Source organism: Dioscorea cayenensis, chromosome 12 (genome assembly GCF_009730915.1).
Source record: "Dioscorea cayenensis subsp. rotundata cultivar TDr96_F1 chromosome 12, TDr96_F1_v2_PseudoChromosome.rev07_lg8_w22 25.fasta, whole genome shotgun sequence".
NCBI classification, from domain to species: domain Eukaryota; kingdom Viridiplantae; phylum Streptophyta; class Magnoliopsida; order Dioscoreales; family Dioscoreaceae; genus Dioscorea; species Dioscorea cayenensis.
The window spans coordinates 18,307,612-18,324,325 of NC_052482.1; the positions used below are offsets into that span (position 1 = coordinate 18,307,612).

General features: G+C 31.1%; 3 protein-coding genes across 3 annotated transcripts; all 3 read right to left on the reverse strand.

The window, feature by feature from the left end:
- Positions 1 to 647: 647 nt before the first annotated feature.
- Positions 648 to 2,287, reverse strand: LOC120273873 (NAC transcription factor 29-like). Its single transcript, XM_039280611.1, has 3 exons — positions 2,092 to 2,287; positions 1,318 to 1,685; positions 648 to 1,226 (listed from the first exon to the last, which is right to left on the reverse strand). Exons 1-3 carry the CDS (start codon positions 2,255 to 2,257, stop codon positions 774 to 776), a joined length of 987 nt encoding a protein of 328 aa, XP_039136545.1. The 5' UTR covers positions 2,258 to 2,287; the 3' UTR covers positions 648 to 773.
- Positions 2,288 to 7,005: 4,718 nt separating this feature from the next.
- On the reverse strand, positions 7,006 to 10,539 carry LOC120273248 (rhamnogalacturonan I rhamnosyltransferase 1-like). Its single transcript, XM_039279878.1, has 8 exons — positions 10,311 to 10,539; positions 9,671 to 9,738; positions 9,440 to 9,528; positions 9,196 to 9,358; positions 8,816 to 9,102; positions 8,499 to 8,703; positions 8,188 to 8,345; positions 7,006 to 7,267 (listed from the first exon to the last, which is right to left on the reverse strand). The coding sequence occupies exons 1-8, from the start codon at positions 10,537 to 10,539 to the stop codon at positions 7,006 to 7,008; spliced, it is 1,461 nt and encodes a 486-aa protein (XP_039135812.1).
- A 792-nt stretch (positions 10,540 to 11,331) lies between these two features.
- On the reverse strand, positions 11,332 to 16,714 carry LOC120273833 (probable apyrase 1). The gene is made up of 9 exons (XM_039280554.1): positions 16,128 to 16,714; positions 14,959 to 15,087; positions 14,792 to 14,848; positions 14,491 to 14,583; positions 13,431 to 13,636; positions 13,085 to 13,176; positions 12,206 to 12,423; positions 11,931 to 12,120; positions 11,332 to 11,774 (listed from the first exon to the last, which is right to left on the reverse strand). The coding sequence occupies exons 1-9, from the start codon at positions 16,455 to 16,457 to the stop codon at positions 11,662 to 11,664; spliced, it is 1,428 nt and encodes a 475-aa protein (XP_039136488.1). The 5' UTR covers positions 16,458 to 16,714; the 3' UTR covers positions 11,332 to 11,661.

The following is a 16,714-nucleotide window of genomic DNA, read 5'->3' on the forward strand; positions in this document are numbered from 1 at the left end:
ATTAATTTATAAAGAGTTTTTTTTTTGCTTAATTACACTATAAAAATAAAATTCTAATTATATACTACAAAAAGTAAATTATATATATACTTCTGAATAAAAAACCAATTAAAAAATTTATTAAAACGTAAACTATCATTTACACTCTTTTCTTCATTTATCTTAGAAAAAGAAAGATAAGTATCAATTTATATCTTCACATAAAATATATGATTAATTTTTTATTTTTTTTTAAAAAAGAAGTAATAAAAATCTTTTCATCAGTGTAATATAAGTAACATGATTTTTTATGGCACACTTTTAAGGAAAAAAAAAGTATCAATTTATATCTTCACATAAAATTTATGATTAATTTTTTTATCTTTAAAAATATAGAAGTAAACAAAAACCTTTTCATATATAAGTGTAATATAAGTAACATGATTTTTAATGGTACACTTTTTAGGGTAAAATGGATACTCATCATCTTGCACAAAGAGACATCTTTTTTCCACATTTTGCAAGGTTGAAAGTGGGGCCATCAATGAAATATCAAACATTGATATTGAAAGTACAACATATGATATATATAAGAAAGTGTGATCATCTCAAATATATATATATTGTCAAGCATTTAAAATATTCAAAAGGATTAACATTAATTCAAATCAAAGAAAAAGACCTCAAGGTTCTTTAATTTGATTAAACATAAAATCAAACTTACAAGTCAAACACAACAACTTCATGATCAAGTTCAAAGTACCAAACTAATTAAATATATATATGCACATTAATTAATGATGCAATCCCAAGTGAGAGTTCAAGAGTATCTGTTGATTGAAAAGAAAGGGCTGGTTCATCATCAAGCATGAAGAAGTAGTAGTTGTAGTAGTAGTGCTAGTGTTGATCTTCTTGAAACTTGGTTGATGATGATCACCACCATCTTCTAACAAGCGTTTGTGACAGTTCTCAGTAGCAGTAATATTGTTAACATTCAAGAGTACTTGATGATGATCATGATCATTTTGTTCTAAAGTTCCAAGAATCTCAGAAGGATTATCAAACAGTTGGTTGAGAAGTTCAGACAAAGATGAAGACTTGTGAAGATGATGATCATGATCATGTTTAGTGATTATCAATGAGTGTTTATCTTCTTCTTCTCCTTCTTCTTCTTCTTGTTCATGATCTCTTTCATTTGACACATGGTAGTTCTTCTTGTATATTCGGCACAGCACCCAATCATCAAGCTGCATGTATGTTCATATATAAATACAATTAGTCAACATAACTTTGATAAGAATATATATATATATATATATAGAACAAACACAAACATACCCTCATGGAGGAGTCTCTAAGAGGGAAGGGTTTGAAGGAATGAATGGGAATTTGAGGTTGAGAGATGAGTCTATACTCATGCATGATCCAGTTGGTTTTTGAACCTTTAGGAGGTTTGCCTTTGTAGAAGACAAGAGCTTTTTTAACACCAATGCATGAATGAGGATGAGTTACAGTAGTTGGTGTGAGAGAAGTTGATGATGATGAAGATGATGCTGATGATGAAGATGTTGAATGGATTGGTTTATCAGTTCCAGTGGCTTTCCAGTAACCAGATGCTGCAGCTCTGTTTGGTCTTACACCATTTGGATATTTCCTATCTCTTGGTGTAAAGAAGTACCATTCTCTCTCTCCAAACTTTGCTTTTGCTGTTAATTCCCATACATACCATCAATAAGATATATCATATATATATATATATATATAAAATAAAAGAAAGCATATATAATGAAGCTAAAGAGTATCAGAACACACACAGACACAGAGAAAAGAGAGAAGGAATATTATAAAAGACATATAAAGAGAGAAATTAAAGTAAAGAGTATCAACAAAGACACACACACACAGAGAGAGAGATTATTATAATTAAGGTCTCAATCAAAAACAAAAGAAAGGAAAAACAAGTTGGTTATTTGGTTAATCTTTAACCTTTATAATATATAATTTCAGGTTTTAGAAACTCATAAACAACACAAGAAAGAAGATAAACAGTATCAAAATATCAACACAAACAAAGAGAAAGAAAAAGATAAAGAGAGAGAGAGAGAGACTAACAAGGGAGATCCCATGGGTTGAACTTATAGATATCAACGTCGGCGATGATGGGCACCGGAGAGGAGTCGGCGGCGCTGGCACGGCGGCGAAGGTAGTGAAGTATGAGCTCCTCGTCGGTGGGGTGGAAACGGAACCCCGGTGGGAGGGTGGCTGTGGGGTTGGTCATCTCTCAAAGCAAAGGAAGTGAGCTATAAAACTAAAAGGCGTAAAATTATAAGAGAAAATGGAGAGAGAGGGGGGTGGTTTTATCAAGGAAGTGGGTGTTTTGTCGTTTAGTGATCTTGGGATATGAATGGAATTTTATTAATTTATTAAGGGTTGATGTGGTACTGGATGTGCTTTTGCAGTTTTTGCCCTTTTTTTATTTTTTTATTTTTTTTGTTTCTTTCGCACGTGTGGCCTGACACGTCATCGTACACGTGTTTTTTTTTAAAATTTTTTTATGTTCTTTCTTTGAATTTTATTTTTTTAAATTCTAAAAATAAAAAAAATGTTTTCATAGACTACAGTAAAAGGGCTTCTGCAGCATAAGTGATAAAGAATTTCTTTTTCAAATATTGAAATTTTAAGAGAAATTTTTATTTGAGGCAGTTTGGCTTAATTTTTACTCACTCACTTACAAAAATTAAATATTTTAAAATTAAATTTTTATTTGTTATAAATAATACTAAATAGTTATGAATTTTATTTTTTTTTATAATTAATTATTTGAATTTTTATCTAATAAATTAAATTTTATTTAATTGTGATGTAATTTTTTTTTGGTTTAGAGAAAAATATTTATTCAAAAAATTTTATCTATAAAATGTTAGTTACCAACTTTAACGTTTTGGACAAAAATATATATATATATATATATATTTATATATATAAATTAATATTTTTAAATAAATAAATAAGACTCTCTTCTTACTATCAAAGTATCAATAAAATTAGTATTTCCAAAATTATCATATGCATTATTATTAGCTGGTTCCCAATATGAAAAAAGCTAGAAAAATTCTCAAAAAATATTCCCCTGTTATAATCACTATTTCCCTTGATAAAAAATGATTCTCTTAATATGATTGGCATTTACTTGTTTGACCATATTGAAAAATATATGATCATTTCATCAAATCTGATAATAAACTCTTTTCTATAACCACAAATAATGCCAAAAACATTATGTATATATATATAAATATACATATACATGTTCACCATTGATTGGATTATGTAACATCTAACAAGTATATATACTCTCATATACTTTTTTGCTTGATCAAGTTCATGTATATCAAACCCAAGCCAAATGAATCAATGGACCAAGACTAAGTCAAAAGTGCTAATCCAAGTGGCACAAAATGAGAACTCAAGTCCAAAAGGTGGTGGAAACTTTGGTTAGGTTAAAGTCCATGTCCATAGTGGTCCATTTGATTCCTAATGAAGGATGAGAATTAAGGATAAGATTGGGCTTAATGTCAATTAATCAAGACCAAAATTGGATTAGTGACTGTCATTAGCTTGAAATTCCTACTTTAATTGTGTGCCAAGGAATATAAATGCATGGAATGTATAGTATTCTCAAAGCAGAGAATGTAGCTATCAATGTCTATGAAGAGAATTTTAGATAATGGTGCCTTCTGCAACTTTACATAAATTCTATGTTTAGTAATATTTGTTGGCATTACCTAATTGGCTTCAAATATTAAGTTTAGGGTTTCAGAATCAAGATTTCATACATCAATCGAGTATCTTTGATTAGAATTAGGTTTTATTGGATGCTCATTTGCACTTTAGGATAATAAACCGATGCATCTAATTAAGTAATTCTGAATGATAAGTTGTGTATAATTTGCATATATTATATGATGAATAAACGTGGTACTTGACAAGAGGAATTATTTGTTTTGCCTGGTCTCATCTGCATATATATCTATTTCATATATTGATCTTATGACTTGTAAATTAAATATAAATATAGTTATGAGAATATTTGATATGAAGAATATATTAATTTAGGTTTATTCTATAGTTCATCTTTTAACAAATCACACAAAACTATTTATTTAATTATATTAAATATTTCATTTGTGAATAATTGAACTAAAAGTCTAGATCAACTTAGCATATTAAAAATAATACTTTAATCAATGAAATGAAAAGCTTAAAACATCATAATCGAACAAATTAATTAAATTAATGAAGAAAAAATATTTTATATTATAAAGTAAATTAATACCAAACAAATAAAGAACTAATGTTAGGGATGTTTCACCAAACAAAAAAAGTATTCACAAGAGATATAAAGGAACAAATACATGATCATAATCATCTGCATGTACATCTTTTGACCATAGTTGAGGAGTCTCAATCTTTAATTTTAAAAACAAAATAAAAAAAAAGGTTTAATTAATTTCATGGAAATTAAATGGAATAGTGGGCTAGAATTCCTTGTTCTTATTCTTGTTCTTTAGTGGATTAAGGGACAAGAAAGCACACACGTGTGAGATGAGAAAAGCGTGTAAGGCGTGTTGTTTTATCATGGTTGGCCATTATAAAGTTATTCAAGAATGACAAGCATTCAAAGAAGATAGAAGATAAAAAAGAGATGATGATGATGATGATGATGGTGATGATTGATGAATATAAATGCATGCAATGTGGCATATAAACGAAGCCACCTCATTGATTGGGACGTTACATGGGGACGTGGCCCTCATGCATGCACATGGATTATTATACCATGTTGATTATGTACGTGGCATGAGCTCTAAGATATATGCTTCTTCTTCAACATGCTATAAGATATTTTTAATTTGGGGAAATATATTCTAGATACTCATTAGTTATAGTATATATATATATATATATATCAAATAAATATAAGATTTTTTTCAATAAAAGCAACAAGTGTGCACCATTAAAGAGTTGTCACAATGGTGCATTAGTTACAATGGTTTATTAATCATCTAGGAATTCATTAACCCGGTTAGGGACCAAATGAGGTGTGATGAAAGTCCATGTGTACGTTAAGAAGATTTTCAAAAATCAAACCGAGTTAATAAATTCTTTTGCTAGATATACAACTATGGAGAGGAGAGATACAATACCTCCCACATGAAATTTAGAAGACCATATTTAAATGATATCGTGAACAATACATTGCCCCAGAAACAGTAATGAACAGTATTACTATATTGTCACTATAGTATTTCAGCGCGGGGTTTCGACCTAGTGCCTTACCCATCACTGCCATGTGCCAATGCCACAGGGCTACCAGTAACTTGTCTATAAGAATTATTTAATAAATAATATCTTAAGGTGCAATGCTTGACAAAATGATATTACAGGACACACGTTATAATTATTTGATTGATATTTTGGTAGATATTTTAGTTATCATATTTAACTTTTATCAAATTATTGAAGACAACCATTTTATAAAGGTTTTTTTTTTTCATTTTTTTTCAAGTGAGCATGTCAATGTTTCTTTTATATATGTCATTATCAATGGAAAGAAAAAGTTTAATAAAACAACGACACAAAATAAATTTTTTAAAAGTTTTATAGATAAGGTTGAAAATATTACAATATTATCAAAATACCCTATGTGAATTTACATGCAATATGTCATATTATAAATTAATTTTCTATATCCTTGACACACTATCTCTCTAATAAAAACCAAAGTACTAGATAAAATAAATAAATAATTCAATGAATAAATTTACACGTTGATACGCTAATATCATTGATGAACATATTCTTAGTGTAATCTTAACAAAAAAAGTAAAAAAATATATAATTTAAAGCAAACCAAACAGTATTGTTCTTAAACAGTATTGTTCTTAGAAATATTTAAAATAATGAACTTTATTTTATAAAAAGTCAAGTATTTTTTTTTATTTGAAAATGTGAAGAATAATTGAACTCAAATAGGAATAACATAAGATATTTGAATTTAATTTGAAAAGTTGAAAAAAGAAAAAGATTCAAGATGTACTTTGAGCTCACTTGGCCAATTTTTTCTTTCCATCTTTTAGACTTTTTAAGACATGAAAGATGGGATTGAATATTTAAACTCTTCCAAATTATCTTTATATTAATTATTAAAGTTTTATGCGGAAAAATGTTTTGAAAGTTGACATCTTTTCTCTCATAGATTAATAACCATTTGGTTTCTTGGCTTTGAAGAACTTATCACTCAATCATGGAGCACAATAATTGCAAGAAAAAAAAAAGGAAAAATAAAAATAAAAAATAAAACATAGGATTGAGATATGAGCTTACTTGGCCTTTTTCATAAAGACATAAGAATTGAGAAAGGAAAGTGAAAAGTGAGTGACTTATTAGATGAAGGAAGCATGCCAATAGTTGCTTTTGTGACTAAAAAGTATAATAGATGTTGAAAAGGAGAACGTCTTGATCATCAATGTGCAAGAAAGAGAGAAGTTATTTAGATTGATTGAGAGTCTTTATTATTTAACTTTTATGTAGTGTTTGATTGAATATGATTTTAGATCAAAATATTTAAAACTAGAATTAAAACTTATATAACAAACTTAGAAGGATACTTTCAAATCTAAGGAAAAAAAAATAACAAACTTCACTATTTTGTCTCGTTAATTAACTCATAACTTATCTGGTATCTCTATTTTATATTGAGCCAAACTAATACATTTCAACTCTAACTATAATAGTGCAACAAATACAATTATAAGTAATCTTTATACATGAATTACAGAAGTGAGAAACATAAAATAGAAGAATCTTAATTTAACCACTAGTGCAATATAAAAATTGATATTTTAATTTTTTTTTTCCTCAATTTAAAAATTAAGGGTTTGATCCTGTAACCTGTTCACATTTATATATATAAAACTTACTTAAATGAGGGAGTGAGTGAGCAAAATGAATGAAATGGTACCTTTAGATGGTGATGAATTTAGAGTTAGAGGCAGAGAAAGTAAGGGGTGCAAGACATTCTTGAGGATTTGTGTAAAAATAATCCTCAACTTTGGGATTCCCTGAAATAACATTTCTTATGGTTGGTTGGCCAACTCTATTCCTATGTGTTTCTTGAACAGCATCTGAGAATTGGTACCATGTTAAGCTTCCATTTTTGTACAAATCCAAAAGCTCCACCAATTGTCTTGTGTCCAAAGATATAGTTGTCCTAAATCCGGCAAATCTGTACACCCAAAACATTAATATAATTAAATATCAAAAAGTATGTTTCCAAATTATATATATATTATATATCTATATATTCTAATGTTTGAACATTGTTTAATTTTAGTAAAAATGAAGCTGAGTAGTACATAATCATGGACTCCTATTATATTTTGATTTATAGTAATGTATAAGAGAAAATTAACTACCAATCTGTCAAAGTTTACAGCTTTTTTTAATTAATTTTTTTTATTCTTTTTCTCCTACCATTCGGTCATTCACTTTTGAATGTTTATTTTTTTTTTTTTAATTCTTATCACCTTAGTAATTTTTATAATACTAAAAAAACTCCTATCACAGTTTAAAAATCTTATCTTGCAGGTGCCATAACTCACTTTCTTTATACCTAGGCATAGGGCCCGCTAATGTAGGGGTGAACTTGCCCGGATTATGCTTAAGAATAGTTTTGTCGGCCAAAGATAAGCTCGCCTCCCTTACATCTTATTATAGATACATTGGAAGGGGTAAGTTTGCCCTTTCGCTCGCAAGGGTAGACTTGACAGCAAGGGGTGAGTTTACCCTCTTACGCAAGCCATAAACAAATTAGAGGGGGCAAGCTCTCTCTTTCATGAGCAGGCGCATTTGGAAAAGAGAAGTGAGATTATCCTTTCATACCCAAGCAAAGAAGTATTAGAGCAAGAGCGAACTTGCCACTCCACCACATGTTCTACTGAACAAAATTAATAATAACTTGACAATTTCATATAAATTTTAACTTGAAAATAAATTATTATAAAATCATAAAACTTTTAGCAATATAACAATTATAAATTTCATAGGTTTTTTCTTTTAGGATCAGAAGAATTCAATTAGTATCCTCTCTATATGTGTATATACATATCATTAATATTATAATTTTTAAAAAAATAATAATAATACCTGCGATGTCCCTCAACAACTTTAGCCATATTGCCTTTATAAGTAGGGATAAAAACATCACTTTCAATAGAAACAAGGTAATCCAATGCCGCCATTTTTGTGGAGTGATTTTTAAAAGGCCTTAGTTCATCAGCACTAAGTAACATTTCTTTGTTCACCTAATAAATAATAATAATAATAAGGTAAACATAAAAAAAAAAAATCATATATTCAAACACAACCCTTATGGAAAGGGAAATTGAGATCAAAAGAAAATAATAATAATAATAATAATAATAATAATAATAATAATAAAAAATTCATTAACTCACAAGATTTGGATATGCAGTTCGGAGTGCACTAAGTCTTCTTCCACCCCCATATATCTTTCCTGCTGCAATGTAAATCTTAGTATTTTTCTCAATACCAAGAGCTTGTAAAATTAGACCTGTTTCCTCCGGTGTAAGTGGGCATAACCCTGCCAATCTTTTTTTCTCTGAATCTATAAATTTCTCTTTCCACCATGGAAATGCATATCTAACAAGATCGAAATTTTTTTTTTCATACTCTTATAATTAAGTAATTAATCGATGAAAAAAACAAAAACAAAAACAAAAACAAAAACAAAAACAAATGTAAAGGACTGAACCTTAGTTTTGTAAGTTGCTTGACTTCTTGATCATTGCATCCTTGTAAACAACCGGAAAATGCTAACATGTCCATTTCGTATCGAAGATGGAGTACGACGAAAAAACCACTTTTTCGAAGCAAGGAAATAAGCTTGTTGCCTAATGCTTCAATCTCTGGAGTGAAGCGTAATGCTTGGTAATTTACTCGGCAACGTAATTTTTGGAGCTCACTTGGAAGGTTGTTTGCAAGGCGGGAATCCGTTTTATTGAAAAAAACTAATTTATTCTTCCGTATAAGTGGTAAAACCTATAAATTTGATATATTTTTTTCTTTGATAAATCAAGTCTCATTAAAACAATTATTAAATCACTTGAATTTAAAAACAAAATTTAATTTAACCTTTTCTAAGTAGTACTTCTCATTAGACCAGCTGATTGGAGACATAGAAAACAAATTGGTGCGAACTTTCTCACTGAACTTTTGTGGAAGTGATTTTATGATCTTGACTTCGTCTCTCAAAGAATCAATGAAGTGTTGAACATTAAAAATATCTTCAAAATCACTATAAATATAAAAAGAAAAACATAAATAAGAGAAAATAATTTTAAATTATAACATAAAAGCAAAAGATTTAAATTAATACCTGGAATCTGCCCAGAATGATCTTTTATCAAGTTGTGGAACGAGTAATGTCAAATTTAGATACCGAGCAATAGTAACCATATCGCAAATCTATACATGAACTCACAAAGAACAATTGGAAATTATGATTTGGTTGACAATAATATATATATATATTTATAATAACTAGAGATCGCATTATATAGAATAAAAATAATTATTAAAAAATTAGATCGAAATTAAAATTACATACCCCAGCTCGCATTTGATTCAAACCTCCATTGCTAGAAACCCAAAGGTAACCATTGCTTTTATAAATCCCTAAACAAGTTTAGTAACACAAATTTTAATATAATCAAATCATACAAAATCATATTCTTTATTTTTAATATCTCCATATTATTCTCTTACTATTATGGTTATTAATTAATAAAAATCAATAAACACAAAGTAAGGGGAAAAAAACAACATAAACATTAAAATCACTGATTATTTCATCCATTCCTATAAATACACAAAAAAACATAAAAAAAGCTTTTATGAACCAATTTACTTTTTGTTTATTTTTAATATTATTACTATTCTCTCTATTTTAATAATAAATACAAATAAAATTAGCACAACCAAAAAAAAAACAAAATAATAAAACCTCATAATATATACACCGAAAGAAACATAAACTATTGTTTCATACATTCAAATAGACATAAAAATTATCATCATAAAGCTCTACGATGTATCAATTTATAAAAATTTTAATTTTAATATTTCTAATATTCTCCCTAATTTTTTAATAATAAATATAGATAAAATCAATAAATACAACAAAAACAAAATAGAAAAAAACACCATATATAAAAAGAAAAAGCCTCAAACAAAGAAGAGAAACTGACTTTTAGGAGGAAGGAGAGCAGAGGAAGAGTAATGTTCTTGGACCGGCAACATGTCGGAAAGCTCCGGCAGAGTATCGCCGACGGTGATGTCGGTGCCGGTGGAGTAATAGCAAAACCACAACCTTTTGGACACAAGAAATAGTTGAATCATGGCAGTAGAAAACAACAACATTGTAGTGAGAACACTTAGTGTTCTCATGTTCCATGTCATCAACTTAGCCTTCTTCATCTTGTCATCAAATTAGCATCACCTTCCTAACATATTTATATTAATCGGAGAAATATTAGAAAGGAAAAAAATAAAAGAAAATTTGATGTTTTTTATTTCTCCTTGTTTTCCTTGTTTTTAGGATTATGTTGTATATGTACATATATATTTATAATTTTGATAATTGATAAAGTATGTGATCTTTTTTATGTTTATAATTTAAAAGGTTAAGATAGAAATATAACTTCTTCTTTTTTATCTAAAGGTTAAAATGGTTGTTAATATTTTGTTGTTAGTTAAGATGAATTTAGAGATAAATATTTGTTAGTAGAGGATTTTATTGTTTTTTTTATTTATTGAAATAAATAAATTAAGTGTAAAATACAAGGTACTGGGATTTGTTTTTGTTGTTTTGATTTTTTTTAATTTTAAATTATTTTTTAAAAATAAATTTTTAAAACAATAAATTTGATGACATTTATAATTAATGGGATGATCAAATGGTTATGAGAACAGAAATGGTTCAAGATTTACAAAATACAGAGTAAGAGAGTTGTTTATGGTGAACGGAATGTATAGAAAAATAAATTTTTTTTATTAAGAATTATTTATTATCTTGAAATTCATTTTAAAAATGTAGAAATTAAAGTAAAATACTTTTAAAAACAATATTTCAAATCTCAGTAATGTTAAATTGCATGCAAACATTTGTTATTGAATTTTCCCCCATATATTTTATAATAAACAATTCTGAAACAAAATCACACACTCAAAAATAAAAAGCATGTGAACAGACATCAACAACAACAACAATTTAAATATATTTATGAAGTAGTAAGTTCAAAAAATAAGAAAGTGACAACAGAATCCCTACCTCTGTTTCTCATAGACCAAAAAAAAAAGAAAAAAGAAACATGACAAATTGAATTGAAGACATGATTCTCTACTGTAATTACAAATGGCAAAATGAATAAATTCCAAGTCAGTGAATCTCCAGTGTTGTTCCAAGAGTTCTGAGCTTTGATCTCCCTGTTTGCTAAAACCGCGAACTTGATGAAGTATTATTTGGCCACTAAATTTGTATGGCAATGCTGCCACATTGAAGAAGGTTGGTATCAAATGCAGGATTATGGCAAGGTTGGTTTATGCCGATGATGCAACTTCAATGGCGCTACCGAGTGGCCATGCTGCCTCGACAAAGGCATTGCTGTACTTCACTTTCTTCACCAGTGTGATGTCCTGAGATGGATCAAGACCTGTGGATGATATAGATAAAAGATCAATTATGGTGTATTCTGTGGAAGAATGTTGTTTCCTATTTTGAGTTATTAACAAAAGTTTTTGTCTGCAGGGTAAGATGGAAATTTAATAAAGGGTAAAGTGTTTGAAGATTGAAGAGTGGGAAAACATACCAAAGCCGTCTACAAGCAATGTGAACTGATAGACAAAATCCATGCATAAATATGGAAGGGTGTCCTCTGCTACATCAGGGTAGGTGGACTTGGCTTCATTGACATTCATTTTGCAGATGCGCTTTGCGGCTTCCTCAAAATTTGCAGGTTTCACCGTGACGGAAGGTGCTGCAGAATCTGCAAAACCAGCCTGAGTTGATGAAAGCAAGATTAGTGGCCGGGATTTAGGAAGAGAAGAATAGAAAATGCTGAGTATGGTGAAAATGATAGATCACCTCCACAGCCCTATCAAAGAAAAAGGATGCTACAAATAGCTTTGCCTGGCCAGCCCCACCACCGCCATTCCATACACCACCAAATGTACACTTCATGTGTGTGCATGTTGGTTCGTCAATTTTGAGAGCACTGACAGCATTACTTCTGCATTTGTCATAGCTTGGACCGGATGGCGAAGCTGAAGCTGGGAATGTCTCATCACCATACTTGAATGACCCTGAAGTCAACATGAGAGAACAAATAATTCAACCTAAAGGAAGGATATAACATCTCAGTGAGATGATTATAAATGAGAAGAGGTAAGCCTATTCTAAAGAGGAATAGGCAGGAAAGCCCCTCAATATGTCAGTCCAAATCCAACCAAAAGTCAGACAAAAGGAAATGTTCGAGGCCTCATTCAATTTCTATATCCCTCTATCAGCATGGAATAGAACAATGCTATATAATTGCAGCATTTAGAAGAGACAACTCAACCAGAATCAGATGTCCACTAACACTTTAAGCAACAGATTGCTATGTTTATGTCCTGGTAACTATGAATCATGAAAGGATTACCCATGACACAATAAAAAAGTTCTCACAGAATGCAAGAGAAAACAGCATTGTTAGTCGTGCATCTGCTCAAGCAAGACTTTGGCAATAATGAAGGTTTTCTAGATAAACCATATGTAAATTCATGTACACAACAGATTTGTCACAATTGCAAGTGAGTGAGAATAGACATGGCAAAGCAGTTACAAATAGATGACCGACAAGCTATCACCAGACTTTGGAATTTCAAATAGAAACAAATGGAATCATAAAAGTTTTTGCCCTGGAAGTCAAAATCCTTGATTTAATAGTTTCCAAGGATTTAATAGTGCAAATGTCCAACATACCATGATGGCCGCCTAAGATGCAATGGCTATAGGGGTCATCACCAGACTTTAGAATCTCTGCTCGAGCAGCCAATAAACCATAGTGCAAGTAACTATAAAAACGACAAAACAAATTGTTAGGCACGTTATCTTCACCGAAGGAAAACTTCATGGAAAATCATCTTTAGCATGCTTTGGGCATAATATGTAATGTTTTATAACAAAAATATCCAAACAAAACCATTACGCCCCTAGAATCATAATAAAAATGTGATTTCAATGCTCATCTGCCTAAAAGTGTCCTGATTATAGCTTTTAACATAAGAATAACATAAATCTTCTGAGTCAAAGAATTGTCATGTCAAACCTGTGAACATAGAGAAAGTATTTGGTCCCTTTAAGAAACAGAGGCTTCACATATGTATCTTCTCCATTTGATATTCTTGGAGCGTCAGCCGCATCACTTTCTGATATAGCATATGCCATTTGTACAGATCCACCTCCCAAATCAACCACTCCAGCTGTTTCTGAATATGCCTTCCCCAAATTACCTATCAGATAATTTATAGTAACCTAGAATAGGAGATAAGATGCATAAGAACCAGTGGGCTGAAAAAGAAGAAAATATGCACGTATATATAGAAAAAGAGCTACAAGTCAGATGCCGTACAACAATCATACAGTGCCTTGTGTGGATTTCAGAAAAAAAGTTGCAATACTTACCAGTAAACAGCATAGCTAATACTTGACCTTATTTAAAAGCCTAAAGTCCTATTATGCTTACATGTCAACTTGTGGAGATTGCATTATCTGTCATCACTGACTAATTATCCACTTTATCTAATGAGGGAAGATCAGCAGAGATAAGAAATGCACATAGATGACAACATTCCAGCTGCCATATGCCTTGATCTACTGTTCACTAAACCATATAGGAGGAATAAATATAACTACAAACAGTTCTTAGAATGTTATAAAAATATCTTATACATCAAGCCAGATTTAATAACATTCGTACAAACTTAGATGCAAGGCATGAGCAACTACATTATGTTTTTGCTAGTTTAATAACTCCATGAAATTCAGTAGTAAGATCAAACTTGAAATTACCATTATTAAGCAAATTATGTTTTGACAAGTAAATAATAAATCTCTCTGCTTTATAACATATAAAGGTCAAATTGTTGCTTATTCAACACAACATTGCGTAAAAGTTCAAATGCTTATAAAAAAATAAGTATAATTTGTCGGCCAAGCAAAGCAGAGTTTCAAATAAGAAATATAGAAAAGTGTCTTAGAATATAAGGCTGACCAGAGGACCACAACTATCAATCAGGGGAGTCAAGAAAAAGTGGAAAAATGAAACAGACAATGTTAATATGCAGTTTAAGTCAAAAATAACCAAAGTAAGTTCACATGAATATTACCCACTGAAAAGCACCTTCCTGGGTCCCATCAAGAACAGTTACCCAATCAGGCTTGAACTTGAGTGAACTCTTATCTTGAAGAAGATCCTTAACCTGCATAAGTTCAAGATTTCGTAAGGTGACATTGTTAGGAGTCCAAATACCCTTCAATCAAGCCTATGAAAGGTTGGGCTATGTATGAATACCATTTGGATCAAGTGATGTAAAAATAAATCAATGAAATATATTACATTCATTGATTTCAATCCAAACAGAGCATAAAGTCAGCAGTAGCATATTAAAATAAATCAACAAAACTTACTGCTTGCAAAATCTGCTCAGATGTCTCAGCTCCTAGAGCTCTTAGACCAGCAGTTGCCTGATATCATATCAAAGATTAAGGAAAAGCATGAAGAGAAAGAGCAAGTTGCCTTAAAAAATGAACATTTTTAATCTCCAATTAAATGTAAAATAGTATATATGAATTACCCCAACTCTGACAGGTGTACTCCCTCGCAATTCCTTAGGAATCACATTTTCAGCTTTCTCCAAAAGAGAGAAAAGTGAATTTGCAGACTCCTGAGGATCCTTAGCATAGAAACTCAAGCCAGGTTTTTTCTGCATGGATATACACACACAAAAAAAAAAAGTAAGTTGATAAGAAGATTAGCTTATATCTGCAATCAACTCATTGGTAAAAATGATAATGTGATTGGAGCAAATAGGGCTTTCATTATACTATTGATGCAATAGTAGAACACCGGTTAATCAATAGCTCTAGTCTAAGATGCAGTTATAACTTATTAACTAACAGATAGGAAAGTCAACTGCTCTTTCAAAATACAGGTTAGAAGAGTAAGGCAAAAAAGGTACGTATAGATCTGTAAGATTGTAAGGCTTCACAATGCAAAATAATTTGGACTTGGGTGATACCTTACATCATTTACAAATTGAGAAATTACAAGTATAATGGCATACGAATTACCAACACATGATTACATGACCTGTAAAAACTCAATGCTGATATCAATTCAATTCCCCCTTAGAAAATTATGAAGATTCAGTAATTATTGAAAATTATTTAATGGGCAATCTTTTGTGTGCTAAATTGCTAATTAAGTTATCAAGTGTCACTGATTTCCAAACTAAAGCATAAAAATTTGAACTTCAGAGTTAATTCCAGATTTGAAATTGAAATTAGTATGACAACTAAATAAAAAATTGTGCATCTGAAAATCATGTGGGAATTCTGCAAACACATATGCAATCATTCAAAGCATATGTTCTGAGGTAACCTTGTATAATTCATGGTTAACCTCACATTAATGCAACAAAACTTGACACATTATACCGAATCTCCCTCATCATAAAATACATACGAAACTACAACTACAACTACAGAACTACTTGACATTGAATAAGATATTATAATCTGCAACAGTATAAATCATAAACATCTATTAATTCTCAACAAGTTCAATGATTCTGTTTCCTGAAAAGAAAACAAATGTACTTGCGAGATCAGAAAGAGAATAACTGATAAACCACAGCCAGTGAAATAGATTTGAGTCACAAAACTAATCTTAGCAAGCATTAACCAAAATATAAAATTAAAAAAATCCAAGAATGCACGACTGTATCAAGCCAAAGAGAATCACCTGCTCAAATAGCTCGATTTCATTGCCAATGGGCAACAGATCCAAGTTCTCATCAAAGCAATAGACATGAACCCTACTCCCCGAACTCCCCGCATCGAAAATAACAGCATAGCTCTTAGATCTCCCATCGACCGCGCCACCTCCAGGCACCGTCTTCCTCCCAGTGACCACGTTAGCATCCCGAGAAAAGTCCCTGGTCGAAGGAGACCGTGGCATGAGGAAGAGAGCGAAGGTGATGAGAAGGATCGGAGCAGAGACGACGAAGATGACGCCGCGGTAGCGGTGGATCTTGTCGGCAAGCGGTTCCTGGCGGCCGCCTGGGCGCTTCATCCTGGCGTCGGCGTCGGCCGGAGCAGCCGGGAACGCGGCGGAGAGCTCGGCGGCGGACGGCGAGCGGTAGCGGATCTGGCCGTTGTTCGGCGGCGAGGGTTTCAGCGGAGTCTCTTGGAGGGGATCCAGCTTATATAGTGATCAGAGAGAGCGTGTGAGCCGTTGGATCGGAGGGATCGACGGTGGAGATCCGATCCCCGATCGGAGAATCGCCGGAGAAACAGCAGGGGAACGAGGAGGGGGTTTGTTATATATAA

Excerpts from the sequence above, each read along its gene's own strand:
- LOC120273873 (XM_039280611.1), bottom strand. The coding sequence starts at position 2,257 with ATGACCAACCCCACAGCCACCCTCCCACCGGGGTTCCGTTTCCACCCC. Across the intron at positions 1,686-2,091 it reads CAACCCATGGGATCTCCCTT|CAAAAGCAAAGTTTGGAGAG; the intron begins GTTAGTCTCTCT and ends GGGAATTAACAG. Across the intron at positions 1,227-1,317 it reads TTAGAGACTCCTCCATGAGG|CTTGATGATTGGGTGCTGTG; the intron begins GTATGTTTGTGT and ends ACATACATGCAG.
- LOC120273833 (XM_039280554.1), bottom strand. The coding sequence starts at position 16,457 with ATGAAGCGCCCAGGCGGCCGCCAGGAACCGCTTGCCGACAAGATCCAC. Across the intron at positions 12,424-13,084 it reads CATCTTAGGCGGCCATCATG|GGTCATTCAAGTATGGTGAT; the intron begins GTATGTTGGACA and ends TGTTGACTTCAG. Across the intron at positions 12,121-12,205 it reads TCTTTGATAGGGCTGTGGAG|GCTGGTTTTGCAGATTCTGC; the intron begins GTGATCTATCAT and ends TCATCAACTCAG.
- LOC120273248 (XM_039279878.1), bottom strand. The coding sequence starts at position 10,539 with ATGAAGAAGGCTAAGTTGATGACATGGAACATGAGAACACTAAGTGTT. Across the intron at positions 9,739-10,310 it reads TGCTCTCCTTCCTCCTAAAA|GGATTTATAAAAGCAATGGT; the intron begins GTCAGTTTCTCT and ends AAACTTGTTTAG. Across the intron at positions 9,359-9,439 it reads TCATTCTGGGCAGATTCCAG|TGATTTTGAAGATATTTTTA; the intron begins GTATTAATTTAA and ends TTATATTTATAG.